The following is a 24970-nucleotide window of genomic DNA, read 5'->3' on the forward strand; positions in this document are numbered from 1 at the left end:
TTTTATATTACAAGAAGCTTATTGTAAATTAAGTAAACTAACATGATTAATTTTGTATTTTTCTCTAAATTTTTTGATAGAATGCCACGTCATATTTAATAATATTGTGAGTGTTAAATATCGTACCATAAAATAAAAAATAAAAAATAAAATAAAAACAAAGGAGGGTCTGCGGTGAGAGAGGGAGGTGACCCCCTATTTGCCCGTATCTTACCCCTCAGCCGACTCAGGGAGTCAGCAGACCCTTTTCTCTGTGTAGAAAGTAGTAGTTCAGTGGATCATCGTAATCGTCTCTCTCTGTTCAGAATGGGAAGCGCCCCGGCACAAATTCCGACGAGCTTCGGGCATGAGCTGAGGGCTTGCCTTCGTTGCCGCCTCGTCAAAACCTACGACCAGGTGAACACCCTTGGGCTTAAAGATGGACTCCCAGATTGCGATAGGGTTTTTCTTCTTCCAGTCCAGTGATTAACATACATATGTGCTTCTTTTCTCTTCCTTTTGACAATAATTACGCAGTTTAGGGAATCGGGGTGCGAGAACTGTCCTTTCTTTAAGATGGATGAGGATCATGAACGTGTCGTTGATTGCACCACCCCCAATTTCACTGGGTACGCTTCTTTCTTTGCTATTATACTGCTATTGTTGTTCTTGTTGTTCTTAAAGAACGCCAAAGCCTTTGCCCAAGTCATTCCAAGACAACCCCATTTGCCTTACTTCACTTGAATTAATTGGAAATTTCTGAAAACTGGAAAACATGTATTACTACGACTTTCAACAAAAGTTGTCATTTTTAATTTTATTTGTGCGCACTTTTCTTAGCAAGAAAATGGTGTGACCAATTTAGTGCGTCTAATAGCATTCTAGATTAGATAATGCTTTGGTGTGATACCGCACCATGATTATTTATTTTGGTGCTGAAATTTCCTTACCTGCTGTTGCTTATTTTAATCTTTTCCTTTCATTGTGGCCCTTGCAGGATAATTTCAGTCATGGATCCAAGTAGAAGTTGGTCTGCTCGGTGGTTGCGAATTGGTATGTTGAACACCTTTTCACACACATTTTTTCCGTCTGCTCCCTTCTTATTTTCCCTCTCTTTTTGGCTTTCAGAATTTTGCACATATTGAAATTTGCAAACACTTCTTATACGTAGCAAGCAAGAAGAATTTCTATATAGGCTGCTTTTCCAAAATGAACAAATAGATGGAATGTAGTTGTTGCAATATTGACTTATTTTTACAATGAGGGAGCTCTTATTACTTCAAATTCAGAAGGTCTTGTAGGTCTAGGGTAATGGATTATTATTTGGCATTTCAAGATTATTGAAGCTTGCAAGTAATAGCCTTTCTACTTAGAACAGACAATTTTCAAACTATACTGAGATCATTAAGGGCTATTATTATTTATCCAAAAAAAAAAAAAAAAGCACAGAGAGAAGAGTGAGGAATCTGTTGATCACCTTTTTGCTTCATTGTGAGGTTGCTAACGCCTTATGAGATTCTCTTTTTAGTCTATTTGGGTTAGACTGGTTCATGCGAAGTCGAGTGGCTATGTTGGTATGTGGTGCAATCTAAGTATTGTGCAGTGTGAGCTTGATGGTTTGTGAGGATGCTTCAGGGGTGTTGGACTTTGGCTAAGAATTGGCTGGTATATCATTTCTGACCAGCTTTATCTCATAGTTGGGGATGGTAGGAGACATTTTTCTAGCAGAAATTAATGTGGGAAACCTTTTGAACTATTCAAGTCAATTTATTGAGGGGTTACTTTAGTTGTGAGAGTTTTTGCAGTGTTTTGAATTGTCGGGAATTGTATTTGCAAAGTGCTCTTGTCAAGCACCTTCATATGGTTTGAGGTTTTTCTTAGACATTATTGTTACTTCTTAAAAAAAAAAAGTAGAACCATCTTGCTTTGAGGATTCAACACTTAAAACCTTGTCTTGTGTTCAAAGATCTAGGAGGAGATAGACTAGATGCTTAGTATACCTAGACATAAAATCCAAGCTTCCTCCCATGTGTGCTAGAGCTTCAAAGTTCATCTGGCATGAATAGTTGGTTTTGTTCTTTGTACATATTAGCTTTACGTGCTTTCTTGCAGATTGTCCCCACTCATTAGTAAATCTATGGCACATGAAGGGGGACCCGGGAGTTTTACCTTCACCAGTACTCTTAGAAGTCATTGGGAATTGTCTGCTATTGCTGTAGCATAAGCGTATACTTGAAATAAATACTAGCCACTTAAAAACATGGGCAGCACCATTTTCAATATTGTTCAACATTGCATTTCATGTTATATAGTAAATTTTCTAAAGTAATTGCTTCAAATAAATGCAATTTGAAGCATTAGTTGGTGGTCAGATGGTTGTAATATTTGAGCCTAGTTTGCTTGTGGTCTGATATTTTTGATACTCTCCCTCTTAATTTGGAAATTGGGTTTTAGTAAGCTTTTCTTGCACATAATTTTCAGAAATTTGGAACAGTTAGAATGGAGATTGTGAGTGCTTACCTTTAGGTTTGATTCTTGAGCGCCCTTAGGCTTTTATTATCTGCTAATAGTGATGTTTCCTCAAGAATCGAAATGTTATTCTACTTGTTTGAACATTTTCATATACTTGTGTTTAGATCTTTTATGTCTTTTAGCCTTTAGGTTCATATGCAATTTTGCTTTCGAAAACCTAAGTTTGTGAGATTTGGTCATTGGTAATTTAGAGTTCAATTTCCCCTTTTTTGCAGGAAAATTTGCCCCTGGTTGTTACACTCTTGCAGTCTCAGAGGCTCTTCCAGAGGACTTGCAGGTTTGTGTTTTTATGCATGTATAATTCAAGTTTTATGTAATTGTTGGACAAACTTATGTTAGTTTGCGAAAGAGTTTCTCTCTTTTTTCAAATAAATACAAAAAGTGGTCAATTTTATTGTTGAATCTTGCATGCTAATCATACAAACTACATCTATCCACGCAGTTCGCTTTAATGATCTCTTTTGCTTTTAATATTATATGAGAATTAACAATTATGTCCTGAAAATGTGCCGTAGGATTTTCTTGCCCATCTTGTGGTTAACAACATTGGTGTGTTGTTAATGGTGAGGTGATGCAACAAGCCTGTCATATAGTTTTCACAAGACTAAGGAAGTATATTTGGGGATCTGTTTTTAACATTTCAATGGAATATCAACGTTGCTATTGTACGAATGTTGAAGCTAGAATATTCCTGGTGACTGGCCAAAATTGTACCCCCTAGGTGTCAGGAAGCCTAGTGCCATTGATAGTGGACGCATGGTTGCACATATGTTCTTATTTGTTGAACTGAGGTTTATACTTGATTTTCTGTGGTTGCCCGGTGTCCAATGCTAATCCAACCTGTATACTATATGGTTTTAGAAGTAAAACCCTGATCTTGCTAATGTCAAAATTCACAGTGAAATTTTGACAATTTGTGTAGTTTTCCTGTATTTTTGTGTCACAGCCAATCACTACCACTTGTCCTTTCTATACAGGCTCCAGATTTTCAACATTAATCCAATCTGAAAATATATAATGGGTTGGATTAGGGGTTGAACAAATTTGACTGGTTCTGGTTGTGTTTGTGGATTAGGTTGAATTTGGCCATCCTAAAGGCTAAATGTAGCATGTGTTACTGAATGGGCAGCTCCAGTATTTCTGTTAAAATTTCAGTGAACATGCATTTGAAAACCAGATATTGCCATTTAGATAAACTGAGCTTGTTGATATTGTGAAACTAATTACTGTCAGAACTACCATGCTTGCTTGCTTGTACCATAATATTTATCTGTTTTGTTCGGTTTTAATTTGACCTTTTAACTATGACTCTTTTCAATTGATCATTTTATTGTACCTTTTTGCAGAATTTATGCCAGGATGAGCATGTGCAGTATGTGCCACCAAAACGTGTATGAGTGTTGTTGAAAGTTTTTGAAGTTTAAACATTTTGATGTAATCAAATACTTGTTCTGAGACTCATTGGTCTTCTAAAATGAGCACCCAGTTGGTACTTGAAGGGTTATGCTGCATCCTTTGCTACAAATGTGATGAGAGTTAATCGTCTTTCCTTTTTTTTTAGATGAAAATATAAGGGGAATAGGCAGAATATGTCAATGTGATTACATGAAAGGTTTGAGAATGCATGACATGTTTAGGTTCTTATTTAAGGATAGAAAAAGAGGAAAAATGGGATTGTTGGGGTGTGGGTGGGGCCCAAGTGTTAAGTTCATTGTGAGAACCTCGTTGGTGTGGTATCATGTGTGGCTGTTTCTTTTCCTTGGATCAATTTTTTTATTTAATTTCGACATGTGAAAGGCAGCAATTTAACCAGTTCTGTGTAGGGAAACTTCTGAGAGTGCGGTGCACGAGACCGGAGTTTACTCTATAGGGGTGGGTCCGAAGGGCCTTGCCTTGAAGAGGTTTCCTAACAAAAAAAAATTAAAAAAATTAAAAAAATTCAATTTTGGACGTAAGATTTGGGAGTAAGGTATTTTTTTAGGAGTAATTATATAATGAACCTCAGGCTTTGACTTTAAATATAAATTAAATGTTAACATTTTAATTACATAAGTCTTTACATCATAGGCTCATAGTTTTAACATTATTGTAAATGGGTTCCATAATGAGTATTTGTTATTAAAAATAACTGAGTTCCATAATGGTACTTAAGACTATTTGGTAATTAAAAAATTCTTCATGTAAATGCCGAGCGGTATTTTTTAGTGCAAGAAGTTACAAAATGATGACATTTTTATTGTATTTACCTATATGGGTTTTTAATCAATTTTTGTTTCACCCTTTTTCTAAATTTTGCTCCTATGAATCAATATTCTGACTCCACTGTTGTACCTTATGGCAGGATAGTGTATTAATCTACGTACATGACTAAACTAAATCACCCGTTTCATGGATTAGGTTATAATTCTCTCAATTTCAAGTGAAATAAAAATGATTTATTTTACGATCAAAATTTTACTTTGTAGTATTTAACGGTTTACATGGTATTGTGTCGTTTTAAAATTTTAAAATGATGTGGTAACATATTTTTCACGTGCAACATATATACTATTAGACACTCCACAAATCCTACAAGAGTTGATAGGTATTATAATGTGAGCTCAATAAAATAACGAAAGGTATTTTTTGAGAAAGGATAGCCTTAAAACTTTCCATATTGGATTTGTGCAGATTAATTTGTCATTCTATTTCTATGCATGCATTTTGGTCCCTGCAGTACATCAGCAGGACTTAGCCTTTTCAGCTACGCGTAGTGCAATTCCCTTCTCTAGTCGAATATTGCATTCATCGAAAGGACTTTAAAATCTCATTTATAATCAACGTTTTCCCTTCCCCCGTAATATAATTCCTTGAGAACTCCAAATGTTTGTTGTTCCTTCCAATGGGTTTCCTGAGAAGCTCACCATTGGTCATAGTTTAATTTTTTTTTTTAATTTCTGAGTGCTACTGGCTGCTGCCATAGCCAAGTTCTCCAATGGAGGATGCAAATGTCTGTCTTACGCTTTCAGGTTTTTCTTCGTAATATAATTCCTTGAGAACTCCAAGTGTTTGTTGCTCCTAGCTTCCAATGGGTTTCCTGGGAAGCTCACCATTGCTCATATTTTCACTTTTTCTGTGTGTTACTGCTGCCATAGCCACTTGCTCCAATGGAAAATGCAAGGTCCATCTCACGCTTTATCCCATGATTTTGTTTAGTTATTTATGTGTTTTCAGTATGATGATACTTTTGATATCAGCCACTAGATCAATGCTCATCGGATGGTTGTGCGACTGGGCTCTACTGTTTCTCTTGTCCTAAAAGATTTGAGGGTTCAAGATGTGTAAGATCAACCATTACAGACCAATTCAAGCTTCTGGTATTTATATCTCTCTCTCTCTCTCTCTCTCTCTCATTGAACCCTTTGGAAATCCAAATCCATTATTGAATAGAAATGTATTGCATGCACCACTGATCAATATCTTAAGGAGATTATTACACTAATCTTTGACAACTTTTATCAAAATCAGGGGAAAAAATGAACTGGGAAACCTCCATTATTGACTTGATTTCAATGATTAAGCAGTAATTGTTGAATTGGGATGAATATGCATATTGGAACAGTTTGCCCCACAATAGGCCAGCATTTTGGAACATTCGAAAGATGAATTTCATTCCAGAAATATGATTATCACATACTTGTCTTTTTGCCTAACAAGCTCTATAATTAATTTGCAGCAGAATAATTCCTTACCTTTCAACAAATATGCATATTTGACAACCCACAATTCTTTTTCCATTACTGGAGAGCCATCCCATGCCGGGGTTCCTCGTCATACCTTTTCAAATCAAGACGACACTATCACGCAACAGCTAAATGTAAGACCATCCTTTGTAGATTGTTCTCACAAATTGCCTGTTTGATTCATCAAAACAAAAAAAAAACACTGGTACCTGTCAATTTGCAGAATGGAGTTCGAGCCTTAATGTTGGACACATACGACTTCATGGGAGACATCTGGTTGTGTCATTCGTTTAAAGGCAAATGTCATGCATTCACTGCATTTGTAAGTATTTCTTATATTCTACCACAATATAACATCAAGAATTTTTTTTGAACTGTGCTGACAGAAAACTTAACAGAAACTTAATATCTCTAGCTTACTATAAAAGAGAAAATGGTTGATAAATGTTTTATTGAACCAATTTTACTCTTTTTTTTTTTTTTTGTTCTGTATCAGAGACCTGCTGTAGACACTTTAAAGGAAGTAGAAATGTTCCTACGGGCAAATCCATCAGAAATTATAACACTAATATTAGAAGACCATGTAGAGTCCCCAAATGGGTTAATGAACGTTTTCAGTACTTCTGAATTGACAAAGTATTGGTTTCCAGTGTCAAATATGCCACAAGATGGTCAAGATTGGCCTCTAGTCAAAGATATGGTAGCCAAAAATCATAGGCTCATCGTCTTCACCTCCAAGAAACACAAGCAAGAAAGTGAAGGGATAGCTTACCAATGGAACTACATGGTCGAAAATCAGCGTGAGTATAGCTAGCACATGTTATGTAAAGAACAGAACAATTATATTATGCTCTCTTTTTTTAGTGCTTTCTATATATTCAAATGGTAGAAAAGGGGAAATTAAGGAAAATGATTTATGTTCTTAAGCACTTCTTTGTTTAAGATTCGCAGATGGGTTTGGGGGATTGCATCAAGATAGCTGCCTTAACCGTGGAGAGTCAGCATCACTCAATGACAAAACCAAGTCTTTGGTTCTGGTAAATTACTTTCCGTCAATTCCAATCAAGGAAATCACATGCAAAGATAATTCTCTAGACCTCCTTAATAAGCTTCAAACATGTTATATTGCGGCTGGTAACCGATGGGCTAACTTTGTCGCTGTTGACTTCTACAAGGTAAAGCTGTCTTTCCATTGCAGATGTTTTCCTAGGGCCATGAATTTTCCTTATTGCTTGTCATGATGTTTACTGTTATTGTTGTCATTATTGATGCAGAGGAGTGATGGAGGAGGAGCATTTCTAGCCGTGGACAGATTGAATGGGAGGTTATTGTGTGGGTGCATGTGATGATGTGCATGCCTGCATGGTAAGACGTCTTTTACTTTGGTTAGTTAGAAAACAGACTCTTAGGGTACGTTTGGTACATGGGATAATTAACAATTTCATTACAAAATAAAATAGTTTTTTTTATTGAAAATAGAATAGCCTTAGAATAATCATTCTCTCATGGTCAATGGGAATCGTTATTTCAAGTGTTAAGAGTATATAATAAAGATTCTATCCTTATCATATATATATATACTTTAACATCAAAGCTATTCTATTTTATATTCTTCCATTCATAATAAAAGTTATTCATTTTTTTTTTTTTCTAATGGAATAACTATTTCGTGTACCAAACGTAACCTTATTAGCAAAAATAGGAAGAAGAAACTTTCCTATAAGTTGTAGTGTACAAAATAAACTTTTGAGCTGAATAGAGACAAAGATGTCCATGCATAACAACACAAGCTATTTGCTAGGGTTTATGATGCAGCTCAATATATAACGATCAGTTTAACCACCAATCTATACCATTAGGCCAGACAGTTGAACACGATTTTTTTTTTCTTTTTCCATGAATTATCACATATGAATATGATCTTTAAGCTGGGAAAAGATCATATTAATATGTGATATGAATATAATTTTTTTTTTTTCGTCTTAGGATTGAGTGGAAACCCTTAATTCCGTATGTTTTGGTTGCAGCCAGGATCGTCAGCAATGTGCACTCCATAGGAAACCAACACAAAATTTGGAACAGGCAGTTCCAAGTAATAATGCTTGAAATCTAAATTGCGGTGTTTCACATTGTTCAATCATGATAGCCTATATTCCCATGTTAAAAAACAGAGAGACTCTTGCTCCAACAAGATTACTTCGACGATATATGAAATTCAATTAACATCTTGCAACCAATTGTTTCAAATTTACGTGTTAATAAGGTTTGGCGTATGTTAGAATCTATATTGGGTTTGATTTGTTTTCCTTATTAGAGTATTTACCACAGTTTTCCTGATTAAAAATACCCTCCAAAACATATTTAATGGAGGAAAAAGAGAGGGAAAATGGGATTGTTTGGGGTTTGGAGATTCTACAATACACCTCAGGCTTTGACTTTAAATATAAATTAAATGCTAACATTTTAATTACATAAGTGTTGACCTTATAGTTGTAAGAGTGTGTTTGAGATTACAATTTCGCAAGAATAATTTGTGTTTGAGCTGACAATTTCTTACACAATCCGTGAATCCGATACGAACTCAACACAAAATCAAAGAGTTATGATGAGGAGCTTGAACTGTTTAATTAAATGGGTTGGCTTAGGGTTGACCTATATAATATTATACTCATCTATCGATATGACCTGAACCCAACACACAACATAATAACGGATAATTTTTTATACGACGTTCGAACCTGACACGAACTTAATATAAAATTAGAGAGTTAAGGTTGATGGGTTTAACCCGTTTAGTTAAATGGATCAAGTTAAGTTTGATATATACAGTCTTATATCTATATTTCAACACAACCTAAACCCGATACGTAAACACGAATTGTTAATATAATACAAGTAAAATATAATATAAACAACAAAATGAATCCTCCGGGTTTCATCTGATCCGTAGTTGTGAGGTCCAATTAAATAGTGACAGCCCATGCAGGCCCAGCCTGAAGAAATAGTAACCTCTCCTTGTCACCAACCGAGTACTTCACCAGAGCAATCATAAGTTGCTTAAGCCCAACGAAACTCGGCTCTAACGCAGAGGCTAAAAAAAAGTGGATTTGGCTCCGGAAATTACCTGAGACGTAGTTGACCGGACACCCACCATAGATGCCGACTCTCACGAAGCTCTATACAATGCAAGAAGCCTCGGAACACAACACCAAAGATGACTGCTGGGTCGTCATCGATGGCAAGGTACGCTTCTACATAGGCCTTTCCTCGTATGTGCCTTTTGTTTTCTTTTTCTATGTTTTTAACTTTTTTATTTGTTGGGTTTTACTCTCTGCTGTATATCGTCGATGGATGAGCTTGTGGGTTTTAGATGTCTTCGAAGCTATTAGATCATGTTCATGTGCTACCTTTTTTTCTTTTTCTTTTTTTGTCATTTTTTTTTTGAATCTGTGCTTTGTGGGTGTATGATAATTTTCTTCTTATTCAGTTTTAATCCTTGAGTGCAACTCGTTGTATAAGTTTGTGGCCATTGTGTTTGAAGTTCAAATTCTAATGGGTTTTGTCTAGGTGTGGTAGGATTGCATGAGCCTGGTGTTGATTGATTTGATGCTTTGTTCTGGAGGTTCAAGGTTTTTAAGTCCATTGCCTGCTTTGTAACTTCCCCGTGAAATCGATGCAATAGCATGAAGGCTTTGACAATCAAAAATGCACTGCATCATTTATTTCTCTACTTTTATTCTATGTATAAATGTCTTAAAAATAAATTTATATTGCTCACAAACACATGTACATATGTTTGTTTAATTATCTTTATAAAATATCGTTAGGTTTACTCGAGCAATATAAGGAGGGAGCAGGTAGCTTAGTTGGGAAATGTGGCCTCTTATGTTTCGTTTGTTCGGGGTTAGCTGGGTTATGCCAAGAATGGTGGTTGAACTATTGGCACGTTAGAAGGGACTTCAGATAGACATTGTATTGGTGAAATTCGGAAGTCAAATTCCTTTGTTTATGGTATGGTGTGTTGGAGAGAAAGGAATGTGCACACTTTTGAGAGGTTTTAGTTGCCATTAGTGAGGGTGAAGCTTTTGTTCCTGTGGACAGCAGCTAGCAGTTCATTCTCTTTTTTCAAACATATTAGAGCTCTTTGATCTTTTGAACTTTAGGTGTTAGTTTTTGCTTTTGGGTGTCTCTCTTGTAGTTGTATGCATCCACATATTAGGGTTGCACCTCTTTTTGAAAATTTTTATTAAGATTTGTTACTTTTAGAAAAAGGGGGGCAAGGAGCTTAATCCTCTCATCTTATTTTCGATCTATCAAATGTTTGCTTCAAGCCTTTGCCCCTGCATGTATCAAGAATAAATGTAAATTATATTTTCACTACTTTTCCAGGGTATTTTGATAGCATTATTATATATCTTGTTTCTGGGGTTGCAAATATGTCAGGCTTGGGCTAAGTTTGAATTTTCTGAAGTTGTAATTTGATGTGACATAGTGGGAAGTCGGGGTAATGTATGTTATTTGAATATATATCTAAATTTTGAGTATGGTGTAAATCACTTGCAGAAACTACTTTTGTTACATTATGTCATACTTACACAATAATATAAGTGACCCAAGGGCCATCTTAGCTCGCTGATTCTTGCTATGCTTTATTCGGTAACATTTCACCCTGTCATACACCCTTCCTGGAGTAACGAGCAAGGACTGGAAGTCTTTATGAGCTTGGTCATCACTTTTATTGGTACTATATTCATATTTGTTCTGCAAGTGGTTTTTTTGGGATGAGCTCAGAGTTTCAGTATTGTAGCTATGTTAAAATTTCTAGGTATTTGGATATCCTCATCTGGACTCTCTTGACCTTCTTATCTATCTCTTGGCAGAGAAGAAGCTTTGTTTTCTTTGGAAGTACTGATATCTTTCCACTTGGAAAAAAAATCTTTAAGCCTCTCAAAGAACTTTATGAGCATAACTTCTCAAATTGGTATTTCTAGGCTCCTTATGCCAGTGCAGGATCTCACTTGGAGGGGAATATGTATGGCCTCCAGAACCCCACATCTTGGGAACAAACACATACATACACATTCTCTCTCGCTGTGGTTGCTTTACTCTCTCCCATATCCTGGTTATGCTGTCTTTTTGTAAAATCTAAACCAAGTTTTCTTCCTAGAATAAGGACCCACAATCCTGGTCATGTGTTATTCTTCTAGTCTGGCTTTTTATTCTTTTCCTTTTATATTAAGCATGCAATTTCCCTCCTGGGGCTGCACTTTTTATTTTATTTCCTCTGCTGTCAACAGCGAATAAACCAACTGGTGGATGATAATTTGCCTTCACTTCATGGCTGTTTGAGTTTGGGTCACCTAAGTAAAAGATATCACATATCTGAAAGACTGAAAGTTTTGAATGGTCATTCAGTGCATGTATATCGGTATCTTGCTTTGTTTTCTCTCTCTCTCTCTCTCTCTTGTTATAATGTAGAGTGTCTTTTGTCATTCCCAGGTATACGATATGACATCTTATTTGGATGAGCATCCTGGTGGAGATGATGTAGTACTTGTTGCAACTGGTATTTTTCCTATTTTTCCTAGTGGATGATTTATGATATAGTTGGACAGGATCATGATGTATTCAAATTAAAAAATCTACCATCAACATTACTGATGGAATTCTTGATATGTCTTCTTGCTTTAATTTCTTTGAAGGGAGAGATGCCACAGATGATTTTGAAGATGCTGGGCATAGCGAAAGTGCAAAGGAGCTCATGCAGACCTTTTGCATTGGTGAGCTTGACACGTCTTCCTCGGCTATCCCAGAACTTGAAATTTCTTCCAAGAAGCAAACAGATTATGCCCAGAAGCTCATGGATTTTACAAAGCAATATTGGGTTGTTCCTGTAGCCGTTGTTGGTGTATCTGTGGTAGTTGGCTTCCTGTACTTGCGAAAGAAGTAATGCAATACAGATTTTTCTTATTGGCTGCTGAAAGAAAACTGCTGTCACAAATTTTGAATAATTAGAAGGACAGCAATTAAGAGAAACTGGCCAATTGTTCGGCACCATTTTTCTAAAGTTTCAAATATTGGAAGCAAAACTTTCAAAATATGATTGTTACATTGGCATATGGATGATCAAAGTGCCGTCTTTTTTTTTTTTTTTTTGGTTCTGTTATAGCAGGTAGTGTGGTTTGCCTTTTTCGAGCCTTGTAGCAGTTACCATGTTCAACTAGATGTATGACATTTCCCATTCTTCAGTGGAATAACAGAACCGTGAATGCAGCAAGTGCTTAAAGGTGGTGGGAAACATGCTGTTTAACTTTGATAAAAATGATTTCATTTGTGGACTTACAGGGGTCCATCATTTCAATGGCATCTGAGATAAGTTATTATTAGGTTCAGTTAAGTTATGTTGGTGTTGGTTATGGATGTTGTATTTTATATGTGTTGACCACTCTGTGTGTGGACATATTTTGTAATTGACAATTGCTATGGTGGTTTACTTTTGTCTTTCGAACTTCATCCTTCAAATTGTCTTTAAAACCATTAGGGAAAAGTACACTTACAAGTAAATCAAATACCATTAAAACCAATTAACAGCAACTTCAAAAACAGAATTACTATAGTTCACAAAGCTCTGCAGAAGGTCCATATCTCACAGCATCTTTACAAATAACAAAAATACTAACTTTTACATACAAAAAATGGGCGAATTCTCATTTACAGACTTACAGTAGCATCATACGGTCAAGATTGTCATCACTCACAAAAACAGTACCCCAAAAAAAACAAAATAAAAAAAAAATCCATGAACATGCTACTATTTAGAGATAATTCTTCCTCGTTACAAGTTATTGATTTTTCAATCTCTATTGGTGTACAATACTGAACAAATTCTCCATTTTTGCCTCGTACTTCCAAACTTCAATTTCAAGCATTCAATCTTTCTTGCCTCTCCTGCAAATGTCTCATCACCTTTTAACCATGCTCACACATTAGCAAGATCAACCCAAGAAAAAACCACAAGCCCCAATATGCAAAACCCAAAGGGACCAATAATTGCATTTTCATTTTTCATCTTCCTACATTTAAATTACCAAAATAAAACAAATTACCCAATAAATTACTTGTCTCATAATTCTCATAGCAAAAACCCTCCTATCAAAACTTTGGAGCTATAAATGCCCAAGTGCACATAGTTTATGGGGGACAGAAATTTCCTCCAAATCAGTTTGGAGGAAATATCCTTCTACCCATTTAAAATAATGTCATGTGTCTATAAATATTTAAAAAACATATTAAATTCTTAACGTCATTAATAGCAATTTACTAATTTAGACTAAATTTAATGTGTCTTTTAAATATTTATAGACACATGACACTATTTTAAATGAGTTAAAGGATATTTTCTTCCAACTGGTTTGGAGAAAATTTCTGTCCGTTTCTAGCCTTTTTTATTTTTTTTTTGGCTTTTTTTTTAAAAAAATTTCATATAAAGGGCAGGATTTAGGAACATTGATCAGTTTAGTCCTGGACAACAATTATAGTGAATGGCGCAACAAGCAGTGCAGAAGAACACGCTGTACGTGGGAGGGCTGGCGGAGGAGGTGAACGAGGCGATACTCCACGCGGCGTTCATACCCTTCGGGGACATTAAGGACGTCAAGACGCCGCTGGACCAGGCCACCCAGAAGCACCGCTCCTTCGGCTTCGTCACCTTCCTCGAGAAAGAGGACGCCTCCACCGCCATGGACAACATGGATGGCGCCGAGCTCTACGGCCGCGTCCTCACCGTCAATTACGCCCTCCCCGAGCGCATCAAGGGTGGCGAGCAAGGCTGGGCCGCCCACCCCAGTACGTTCCTTTCCCTTCCTTCCCTTTCTTTCTTTCCACATTTATCTGCTGCTAAACTAATTCAATGTATAAGACTCTCTTTATTAGTTTCCTAATTGGGTATTTTGCGTTTTGAATTCACAACTTTGGGGTCTAGGGTTTTTGTTTAGGATTTAGTGTGTATATAGGGCTCTGCTCTGGTATCGCCTATTGGTTTAATAGCTGGTGTTGCTTATGCTTATTATCTACAGCTCAAAGATCTACAACTTATCATTGAGAATTGAACCATTACTACTAACCAGTACGAGAAATATGATGATTAAGTTTTTTTTTTTTTTTTTTTAAGTAAAGTTGGACCATAAAAAATTCTATTATGTCAATTAAGAAACTCTTATAGCTTATGTTAACAAAATGGTAAACCACGAAACTTCCTTTGATTATGCCCTATACAAGTATGATGGACAGCAACAAAATGGCATCACAATGCTGATTCAATGGATTCAAGGGGGTTTCTGTGTTACATTAACTCTGTTTATTCCTCAATTGGATTCCCCAATCTTTGTATGTAGGCTCAGATTAAACCTGTCAGATATTGAAGGATTGCTTCCAGAACTCGTAGATAAGAATTATAGAAACTTTCAATCAATTCAAAAAAAATGTGCGTGTTACAATCTCGATGTGGTAAGCCATTGTGGTTAGAGTTGGAGTCTTTTTATCTTAATGATGCAAAACAGAATAAAATTGAAATGAAATCGGAAGCGTGAAGCGTGAAGATAAAGATAGTTTTGAGTCTTGTTTCTGAAATGACTGAATAACCTGTCTAAGATGCAGGCAGATCGCGCATGAATAAAAACTTAGTTATTACTTAGAAGCGCTTTTTCATCCTTTGAAAATCATGAGCGTTTCTAATGAAAGTATTACTTGGACGTACAGATTTCTTATGCTTGAAGTCAGATTTTAATGGAATGGAAAACTTGATATGGATATGTTGGGTTTCTTCTAGGATACTTCAGTGAGATCTTTATTCTTTATGTTGTGGGATGATATGGGCTATTATTTGAGTCCTTCAATTTTTTTGTATTTACCACTGCACGAATCAGGTTCTGAATAGAGTTTATAGTTTTAATATGTTATCATGGCTAAAAGCCCACCGAACAATTTAGTGCTTGTTGTATTGATTCTGTATTTTCTTTATCTTTTAGTTTGGGCGGATGCGGACACATGGTTTGAAAGGCAGCAGCAAGAAGAAGAAATGCAGCGTATTCAGGCGGAGAACCGGGCTGCAATGGAGGCTGCAGAGGAGTTGCATCGAAAAAAAATGGCCCAAGAGCGAGAAGGGGAAAAGGAAGATGAAACAGTGATCAAGGATGATCCCATGGCAAGGGCTGAAGCGGAGGTTTTGGAACAGAATAGTTAGTTCTTAGCTACCAAAATGAGCACTTGATGAGCTTCGCTCATCATTCTTACCGATCGTTTTTATCAAATCTCTAATATGCCACAACTCTTGTGTAAATGAATACTAGTATTCCTGTAGATGGGGATTTGCTTCCTCTATACGACTGGTAGGGGGTCCAGCTCATCTGATAATAGAAGTACCTTTGTAAGGACTCCATCTCAACATCAATTCGCATTTGATGGCTATTTTACTTGAACATTTTCATTAATGCCTCCCGCTTGTAGCTCGAAGTCAAGCAGAAAGTAGAAAGAAAGCCCGAGGTGCTGACCCGCAGCGAGGCAGGCCCGTCTATCCCGATCAGGATGATCTTGAATTAAGATTTGCTTGTTTTTACTTGAATTAAGACTTGAATGAAGCAGAAACCCGGGGGAAATCTTGATTTGCTTTGTGATCTTTTGATTTTGATAACTTCTTTCTGCTTCATGGATGGCCTAGTAGATTTTGTGGTGGACAATGGTCCATGATTTCTATTTTAAGTTCACTCCTGGGTTATTTGCATTTTCATTTTCAGTTTTACGTTCAATTTTGATGAGGCTGGATTTCCAGGTAACCTAGTTTGTGAGCCTTTAAGCTGCAATTTACTTCCCAAAATTGTAAGAAGTTGCCGGAGGCAAGTGGCTTAATAGGAAACTATGCGGTCATGAAACAACAATATACACCCGTCTCATCCAAGATGTTTATACATGTTGGTAGACTCAAACTCAGTCAATCTCCCAACTCCTTGAAGCTAGCCAACTTTCTCCATTCACTTTAATTGAGGTTCATACCTCGTCTCTTGCCTAAACCTATGTTCCACCAGGCCTTGAACCTGAACAACACCACCTACAATATTCACCATGGCTGGCAGTCTGTCCATTGCGCCTTCAACGTGGAGCCGATTGACAACCGAAAGAGAAGGTGGTTCACTCTACTAAAGCTTATCAATGAATAACAACAAAACAAAATTTTGAACAACTTCGGAGTAGAGGTAGGCCAAAAAAAAAAAAAAAAATTGGGAGGATTAGAGCTCACCAATAAATAACAACAATATAACAAAATTTTGATCAACTTTCAGTACAGACACAGATTGGTAAAAAGAGAAGAAAATGGAAAAAGACAGAATCTGGGAAATGCCATGTACTTTCGTAAGTTGACTCTAGTGCTTGGAGTCGAGGGAAAAAAAATATAAAGAGAAATTTTCGCTAAAGAAAAAAAGTGAAATGATCATCTATTGCCAGATCTCCTCTGTTTCAGCATTGCATCGCAGACACTCACAGCATCTAGATTATCTCTTACGTTATGTACTCTTACAATGTTTGCTCCACCTAAAACACTGGTTGTGACAGAAGCAACGGTGGCAGGATCTCTCTCTTCTGCAGCAGTTCGAAAGCAAATGTCACCTAAAAATCTCTTTCTGGAGGGTCCAATCAGTATAGGAGCATGGGACACAGCCAAACTTTTCCTCGCAATCTCTGCACGAATGTTTGGTAATCCCATTAGGATGTCCAAATTATGTTCAGTTTTCTTTGAGAATCCAATGCCAGGGTCAATGATTATCCTCCACGCTGGGATACCTGCTAATTCTGCATCCTTAACCCTCGAGTATAACTCTGAAGCTACCTGCTGACAAACATCATCATACTGTAGGTTTTCGCTATTCTGCATAGTAGATGGGTTCCCCCTCATATGCATTGCAACATATGGAACCTTAAGGCCTGCAACAACCCTAAGCATGTTAGGATCCAACTGCCCAGCAGATACATCATTTACAAGATGAGCCCCTTTGCTGACTGCTTCTGAAGCTACTTCTGAATAGAAAGTATCCACTGATATGAGTTTTCCCTCTGCCTCAGGCATCCCAATAACAGCTTCTAAAACAGGGATTAGTCTATCTAGTTCTTCTTCGACGGATATAGTAGAGGCCATTGGACGCGTAGATTGAGCACCAATATCAATCATGTCGGCTCCTTCAGAAATCATCAAGCGGGCCTGAGAAACTGCAGCCTCCACAGAGAGGAACTTCCCTCCATCACTAAAACTATCTGGAGTCACATTAAGTACACCCATGACGGAGGTTCTCTGTGACCAGTCCCATAACTCATTTTCAATGGGTAAAACTCTTTTCATGCCTTCCTTTCCAATAAGGGATTCACCACCCATTTTCTCCCATGACTCAAAAATCCCACCAGAATGCAGTGAAAAGGAATGCCAACCAGTAACAGTATCACAATCAGCAGATGATCCCAGCAAATCCATTAGAGGGGCCATTACAAATGGCCTCTCCCAAATTCTTTCATGTGGTATACTAAGAATATCAGAGTGCACCTTGAACTTTCCATAGAACAATATATCCAAGTCAATTGGCCTTGGACCATACCTTATACTATCAGTACGTCCCATATCCTTTTCAATTTTCTTGAGCGCTCCCAATAATTCATGTGGACCAAATTTAGTAATAGCTCTAACTGCAGAGTTGAGAAAGTGAGGCTGATTAGTCACATAGGCTGGAGCTGTTTCATACAAACAAGCATGTCTTGTAATACTTATGCCTGCTTTGTTCATCAACTCCAAGGCTTCATTGAAATTATGTAGTCTGTCCCCCACATTGCTTCCCAAAGCAATCACTACTTCCTGCTCTGGAGAATGAACTTCCACCGAGGCATCTAGGGCTGAATGGACGTATGAAGCACGTAGTGCTGCAGGAAAGATGAAAACAAGTATATAGAAACTGGCTCAGATAAATTTACCCAAAAAGATAAGGAAGCTTATGTAGCTTCTTTCTGTACTCAAATGCATCACAAATACCAATACTTAAATTCCTATGTGCCATGGTTATCCCTGAGAGCTGCTTACAGTTTATTGGTTTGGGTGGCATTCAAGTAAATCAATGACTTCACCCAATTTAGATACCAAATTGTTTCAAAATCTATTAGTCAGTCAATGGATACAATAGGGTGGGTGTCCAGAACTCGTAAATTGAGCATACATTACCTCTACACAAACCACTGAAACAATGTTTGGTGTGCAGAAGCTGCTTCAAAGTATTCATATCAGGAGTGGCTGCTCAACAAATCAAGATAATACTCCTTTTCTCAGTCTGCACAGTTTATAATGCATGAACAAAAAAGAGGCATTTCTAGATAATTAAAATCAGAAGAGTTCCCATTGACCAATAAAGGGAATAAAAATAGCTATTTGGAAAGAAAGAAATGGCTGAAGCTTTGAAGACGGTGAGAGGATGATAGCAGAGCTAAAGGCATTTTATTTCTATTTTACAGTGGATAGTTGCTTACGATTGTTTTCATATTTCCAGTTTTCATGACATTTTTTTTTAATCTCTTTTCTTTTTCTAGTTAGGTGTTCTCTTGTATATTTCCTTTCTATTTGGATAGGCTCTTTGGTTTTTAATGAACTCCATTTCCTTATCATAAAAAAAAGGGGATAAAAATGAGAAGGTTATATAATAGAAATTGAAAATTCTCCATTGGCCTGCATACTAAAAGCCCAGCAGCCAAAACAGAGCCTAAGAAAGAAAACTACTAATGTGAAAATCAGAGCCAACTGCTCTAACCGTTGCTTGGCATATAATTCCTTATGATAAGAGAAACTTCTGCTTGTCTCTTACTTTGTTGAAAAAGAAAAAAGAAAAAGAAAAAATAGAAGTGGGATTTCCTGTTTCACTCCTAACCCTACGACAGTGATTCTGATACTATTTAGTGTAGCATTGCAAGTATTCGAACCAAAAAAAGAACTGCACTTAATCTACACAAGCTACTTATCCGTTTAAGGAATTTAACAAATTTAAGGGCTATGAAGTTCAATTAAGCCCCCAATTTTTCGCTCCAAAAGCACTTATTAATACTAAGAAGCTCAGAATTTGCAATTCACAAATCAAAAGTTAAAATGATGGAAGAAAACGAAGTTCCAAGGAATCAAATGACAAACGAAGCTACATAAAGTTCTACAGCAGAGCCAATGTATCGATAACAGAACAAGAAAAGGTTATTGGGATTCGTACATTTATTGTTTTTCAAAGCAGAAAATGGATTGAGCACAAGTTCAACTGATGGGAATTTCTGTTGTGACTTCAAAGGTTAAATTTCTCTGTAATCTTTAGCCTTCAGGAAAGCATGAAGAGGAAAAAAAAAAAGAACTTTTTTTAGATGACAAGATAAATGAAGAAATAGAGATGAAAACCTTTTCTGGGAGACGATTAGATATTCAATCCGAACGAGCTGCATCGAGAGAGAGGCTTCAGAGTTGGTGAGAAGGAGAATTAGGAAAGAGTACCTTTTATTAAACGACCGCCGTTTACCCGATTGCGCTTCAACCAATACATAAAACTGATAAAAGTCCGTTTAAATTCCTTGTTCTGACTTCTGAGGTATCTTGCTCTCAAATTCCGTTTAACTTGACGGAATTCTGTTAGGTCGGAGCCGATAAAACGTGGTGCTGTCTTTCTCCCCCTTCTTAAAACGACTGCCGTCTCTTTGCCAGTCGTTTTGTTCCAGAAACCTTAAAACGCAGCGGCTGATGATAAGATCATAAGAGCAAGTGCTTTCCAAGTTGAGATTTTGCCTGCGTGCGTTTAAGCTCAACAGACAAAAACAGGTCCTCATCCACTAAACCCACTCTCCCTCTTAAACCCACTCTCACTTGCCACAGCCATGGCTAAGGCTGACACCCAGTAGTCTGAATTGCGCAACACGGAGCTCTTTGAAGCTCTGTCTAATGGCGTCTCTTTCTTTCACCCATTTTCTTTCATTCCCCAGGTTCTCTCTCTCTCTCTCTCTCTCTCTCACCATGTAGATATGTTAATTGTATATCTAAAAACCATCTCTTTTTTGTTTTTTGTTTTTTGCACATCAAGGTTGGATACCGTACAGAAAAGAAATCCATTTTGTTCTTGACTGACCATGTCAATTACAGTTTAGAAGGAAAGAAAAATAATCTTGACTGGGTTTTGTTAGATATAGTTTATTTCTTTCTTTGTTTGATGTTTATAGTGTGGGATATATGAAGAAGAATCCAAGTTATCTGATGGGAATCTAATACCCTTAATTAGTTACAGTCCATTGTCCATGTACCCTCATGTTAAATAACTCCTCGGTGATGGATTATGCTAGTAATTTGGCCCCTTCAACTGTGCAGGTGCCATTCGAAATGGCCGAATTATTTGCCACTGAACTTTGTGCCGCTTCAGGACTTTAGATTACAAAATAAGTGGGTTCTTGCAGCTGTTCCTAGGAGGAAAGCTGCCGAAACATTTGGCGAAGAGGGACCTGATGAAAACGGGACTGTTGTAAAGAAGAAAACAACCAGGACTACGAAACGTGCCGGTACACGAACTAGGAAGAAAGCAGTCACCGATAATCCGGAGGATAGCCCTGAGTTGGTGGCTGCTAGTGATGCTACAATTGATGAAAGCATCATTTCTGCATCAAGTGATGACTCCAAGAAAACCAGGCGAAGGACTACAAGGAAGGGTATTACCCTTATTCGTTACATGGGTTTTTTGCCCCCTCTACAAATGCTTTATATAAATATACTCATTCTGATTATATTTTACTTATATTCATAGCTGCATCTGCGTCTACTAGCTTGGAGGAAGAGAAAACCGAGAAGAAGGTGAGGAGGAGGAAGACCAAGAAGAAGGATGATAGTGATGTGGTGGATAAAGGCAATGAAGCAGAAGTCAGTGATCATGAAGAACCTACATTTATTGCAGATGAGGCAGTCAAGAGTGAGGAAGACCTAGAGTTGGAAATTGAGGAGGGAGAAGATATTAGCTATACATATGGTTGGCCTCCTCTTGTTTGTTGCTTTGGAGCTGCACAACATGCTTTTGTGCCCTCAGGAAGGCCTGCCAACAGACTTATAGATTTTGAAATCCATGAAAGCATGAAGGATAAATTTTGGGCCCCTGAAAAATTTATGAGGGCTCCCGGGGGATCTGCAGGCAATGTTGCAATTGCTCTTGCAAGCTTGGGTGGTAAGGTTGCTTTCATGGGAAAACTCGGAGATGATGAGTATGGTAAGGCCATGCTATATTATATGAATGTGAATGAAGTTCAAACCCGCTCAGTCCGCATTGATAGTAAAAGGGCAACAGCAGTATCCCAGATGAAGATTGGTAAGAGGGCTAATTTAAGAATGACTTGTATCAAACCCTGTGCAGAGGATTCTTTATCAAAGGCTGAGATCAATATTGATGTGCTAAAGGAGGTACAAGGCTTCAGTCCTGTGCAAAGAGATAGTTTCACTCATACTTATGGTGCTTGTTTTTAGCTGTTAGAAGTCATCCTGTTCATTGGTGATATAACAATGTGTTTAGCTTGAATTGCTATATATTTGGTTTGTTATAATAGAGAACCCAAGTTTTTCTTAGAATTTGGAAGATGAAACGAAACATTGCAGGGCTGGTTGTGTGGTTATTGATGAATTACCTGTTATTTTACTTATGAAAAGGGCAGGGGTGATAATTGAATTTTATGGAAACCAGAAAATACATCCTTCTGCATGTTGTGAGTCTCACCAGTTGATTCTCTGAACATCTCTCTTCATAGGAGTTTGTCTGATTGCACATTACTGACATATCATATGCTTTACAATGAAAGAAGATGTTACTTCTTTTTATTTTTAATAAAACTTGATTATTACTTGTCAAAAAAAAAAAAAATTGGTGCTCTAAGTTTCACTAGTGGCATTCAATACTGTTATTGCATTTCCTGGGTTTCCATCCTCGTTTAGCATGCATCTCCCATCTGTGTGTGTATTAAATTGTTCAAATTTGACTGGCTAGATTGCTCCAAGTAATTGTAGAGTGCTTTAATGATGTATTATGCAGGCAAAGATGTTCTACTTCAGCACGCAGTCCCTGCTTGATCGAAATATGAGATCAACTACATTGCAGGCCATCAAGATCTCAAAGAAACTGGGAGGAGTTATTTTCTATGATGTAAACCTTCCATTGCCTCTATGGCAATCTACCGAAGAGACCAAGATGTTTATACAGCAGGTGTGGCATCTAGCAGATATTATTGAGGTTACTAAGCAAGAACTTGAGTTTCTATGTGGGATCAAGCCCTCTGAGGAGTTTGACACTAAAAATAATGCCAGCTCAAAGTTTGTCCATTATAAACCTGAAGTGGTTTCACCTCTTTGGCATGAAAATCTTAAGGTTTTGTTTGTGACAAATGGGACTTCAAAGATACACTACTACACCGAGGAGCACAATGGCGCTGTTAATGGGATGGAGGATGCCCCAATTACTCCTTTCACTTGCGATATGTCAGCATCTGCAGATGGCATTGTTGCAGGTACAGTCTTGTAAATGCACATATTTATTAGCATTATCACTTTGACTAATATAAGTGAGGCCTGCTTAGCCTGCATTTCTGTGGCTGCCACTACACATTCACTGCAACCTATTTTCTGTGGCTCATCATCGAAATCAAGTGGTCTTCAGAGAGAACCTTGAGAGTGACATAATATAGTCAACCTCCTTTTGTGGGGTAGTGGCTTACATATGAAATGCAGCGACAGGCCCAATATTGTTGTGCTAGCTAATTATCTGAATAGGTGAGGTTCTGTGGTGAGAAAGGTATAGATTCAAGCCAGCAGTTTGGTGCACCATTTGAAAGCAATTCATAGCAAGCAGTTTCTTTTCTTAGTCACTTATGTTCGGATCTCAGTTTTATGAAAAGTTGCACATTAACACATTGGGAAGTCTCTTTGTGAGGGCTTACTACACCATGTTGAGATACATGGATTTGGTCCAAACAATATTTATCTACCAATCGCTCTGGTCACTATTACATGCCCGTAGGAATCAACTACTTATCAGAAAAAAAGGAATCGACTACTTAACAAACTATACCACTCACTAGTGAATATTCCAACATATTAGTAAATGACTTTATCTCTAACCTAATGTTGCATTTCATTTTATTATTATTTATGATTACATAATGTTGTTTTTATAGATCTGAATTATTTATGACCTGATTTTATAACATGTAAATGTTTGGAGAGGTAACTGTGAAAAAGTCTTATGCCAAGAAGTAGAATAATATGATTTATCAATTAGTTTGGATAGAAGCATCTGTTACAACATGAAATGTGAAAACTAGGCAGGCTGGTAGATAATTATGCGAATATGAATTGGATGCTCTTGTTTTTTATTCTTTGACAACATCAATGCCTGCTGGTAATTAGCTGCAATTTGTTCTCATGCATTGGATTTGAAATGATCTTTGAGGAGCTAGATGAGGCTTGATCTTTCACCCAAACTAAACCTTCTTTTGCATTCTGTTTTTGACACCTTTCCAGCTCTCCTGAGAATGTTGACGGTGCAGCCAGATCGAATTACCGATAAAGGATACATAGAGCACACAATCAAATATGCAATTAACTGCGGGGTTGTAGACCAATGGCTGCTCGGGCAAACGCGTGGCTTCCCTCCTGAAGAAGATATGGAGGAAGAAGTTGTCCCTGATCCAAATGGCATTAGGTCAATAACAGAAATGGAATACCGCACATTGAAGCCTGTAAGTTGACTTGGGTGGTTGCACTGATTAATATAGTTTAGTGTTACATGCCTTAGATAGTCGGAGAAAAATGCTTCCCTTGTAAAGAGCTCTGAATGACTATTCCCTTTAGAAAACTGGTGGGGATTCTGGTCTTTGCTCTACTTTTTTAACACCAATTTTGTATTGTGGGGATAGCATCTATGATCAAAGGCTAAGCTTGAGAATTGAAATTAACAGGTGTCTCCGGCCTTACGCCTGCATTTTTTTTTCTTTCCTTTTTCTTCTGATTATCTGATCAGCTCATAATAGCTATACGCATATTGCTTTTACTTGGTTAAATCCACACTGGGTAAAGAACCAATCATCAATCCACTAATTTAGCATATTTGCAGCTTCGAGTTGCGACCTGTCCAGTGGGGGCATTTACATATCATTTTAAAGGGAAAGATGTGATGCATTTGGTAGGAACAATAAAATACAATAAGTTGTGTTAATCTTATCCGTGTAGAATTTGAAAACCACACGCTTTTATATAATATAGTCGCTATCTTGAAAGATTTGCGAGCGACGATTACTTTAAATATTTGAAAGATATGGGTGGAGTTACAGGGTGTTATTCTTAATTGAGCAGGGTATATTCTCCTTCAAAATCTGTAAACTTTGTGTCAGTATCTTCCAAATGTTCATATAATTAGTTATTTTGCCAAAGCTGCTGCGTCCAGGGGGTATAATCCTTGCTCTTGATCCAACAAGAGAAAGTAAGAATTAATTTAAATAGAGAAAATCGACATAAGATCCCTCAAATTCTTAACACCCAATCGTTGTCAGCCACAGCTTGATGTTACATTCTCGTAATGTGCTGTTTCAACTCAAATTTATCATTTGGTAGACATTATGCTACTACGCAAACTAATAACAATCATAATCAGGAGAAAATGTGTGTGTGT

At 37.2% G+C, this 24970-nt stretch overlaps 6 protein-coding genes across 12 annotated transcripts; 5 read left to right on the forward strand and 1 right to left on the reverse strand.

Annotated features, from left to right (window-relative positions):
• Nucleotides 1–167: 167 nt before the first annotated feature.
• LOC132178770 (transcription elongation factor SPT4 homolog 2) lies at nt 168–4056 on the forward strand. Its single transcript, XM_059591317.1, has 5 exons — nt 168–396; nt 517–608; nt 977–1032; nt 2727–2788; nt 3858–4056. The coding sequence occupies exons 1-5, from the start codon at nt 307–309 to the stop codon at nt 3906–3908; spliced, it is 351 nt and encodes a 116-aa protein (XP_059447300.1). The 5' UTR covers nt 168–306; the 3' UTR covers nt 3909–4056.
• A 177-nt stretch (nt 4057–4233) lies between these two features.
• On the forward strand, nt 4234–8480 carry LOC132179016 (PI-PLC X domain-containing protein At5g67130-like). Of its 5 annotated transcripts, none has more exons than XM_059591624.1 (8): nt 4234–5671; nt 5748–5867; nt 6227–6367; nt 6457–6555; nt 6730–7033; nt 7185–7408; nt 7508–7598; nt 8261–8480. In XM_059591624.1, the coding sequence occupies exons 1-7, from the start codon at nt 5579–5581 to the stop codon at nt 7577–7579; spliced, it is 1053 nt and encodes a 350-aa protein (XP_059447607.1). In that variant the 5' UTR covers nt 4234–5578; the 3' UTR covers nt 7580–7598; nt 8261–8480. The 5 variants fall into 5 exon arrangements, with proteins under 5 accessions (XP_059447607.1, XP_059447609.1, XP_059447608.1 ...); XM_059591626.1 differs by having other exon boundaries at nt 7185–7270; XM_059591625.1 differs by having other exon boundaries at nt 6230–6367.
• An 806-nt stretch (nt 8481–9286) lies between these two features.
• Nucleotides 9287–12506, forward strand: LOC132178916 (cytochrome b5). The gene is made up of 3 exons (XM_059591500.1): nt 9287–9476; nt 11733–11799; nt 11936–12506. Exons 1-3 carry the CDS (start codon nt 9390–9392, stop codon nt 12181–12183), a joined length of 402 nt encoding a protein of 133 aa, XP_059447483.1. The 5' UTR covers nt 9287–9389; the 3' UTR covers nt 12184–12506.
• A 1226-nt stretch (nt 12507–13732) lies between these two features.
• On the forward strand, nt 13733–16011 carry LOC132179094 (uncharacterized). Its single transcript, XM_059591732.1, has 2 exons — nt 13733–14078; nt 15260–16011. The coding sequence occupies exons 1-2, from the start codon at nt 13775–13777 to the stop codon at nt 15472–15474; spliced, it is 519 nt and encodes a 172-aa protein (XP_059447715.1). The 5' UTR covers nt 13733–13774; the 3' UTR covers nt 15475–16011.
• A 480-nt stretch (nt 16012–16491) lies between these two features.
• On the reverse strand, nt 16492–19744 carry LOC132177778 (folate synthesis bifunctional protein, mitochondrial). 3 transcript variants are annotated; one of them, XM_059590229.1, is made up of 3 exons: nt 19690–19744; nt 18484–18589; nt 16492–18188 (listed from the first exon to the last, which is right to left on the reverse strand). In XM_059590229.1, the coding sequence occupies exons 2-3, from the start codon at nt 18539–18541 to the stop codon at nt 16717–16719; spliced, it is 1530 nt and encodes a 509-aa protein (XP_059446212.1). In that variant the 5' UTR covers nt 18542–18589; nt 19690–19744; the 3' UTR covers nt 16492–16716. The 3 variants fall into 3 exon arrangements, with proteins under 3 accessions (XP_059446212.1, XP_059446214.1, XP_059446213.1); XM_059590231.1 differs by having other exon boundaries at nt 18484–18552; nt 19690–19726; XM_059590230.1 differs by lacking the exon at nt 19690–19744 and adding an exon at nt 19511–19659.
• Nucleotides 19745–20062: 318 nt separating this feature from the next.
• Nucleotides 20063–24293, forward strand: LOC132179429 (fructokinase-like 2, chloroplastic). Its single transcript, XM_059592157.1, has 5 exons — nt 20063–20264; nt 20644–20978; nt 21074–21717; nt 22340–22811; nt 23824–24293. The coding sequence occupies exons 1-5, from the start codon at nt 20224–20226 to the stop codon at nt 24048–24050; spliced, it is 1719 nt and encodes a 572-aa protein (XP_059448140.1). The 5' UTR covers nt 20063–20223; the 3' UTR covers nt 24051–24293.
• The last annotated feature ends 677 nt before the right edge of the window (nt 24294–24970 follow it).

The sequence above is a fragment of the Corylus avellana genome, chromosome ca4, assembly GCF_901000735.1.
Source record: "Corylus avellana chromosome ca4, CavTom2PMs-1.0".
Lineage (NCBI taxonomy): Eukaryota > Viridiplantae > Streptophyta > Magnoliopsida > Fagales > Betulaceae > Corylus > Corylus avellana.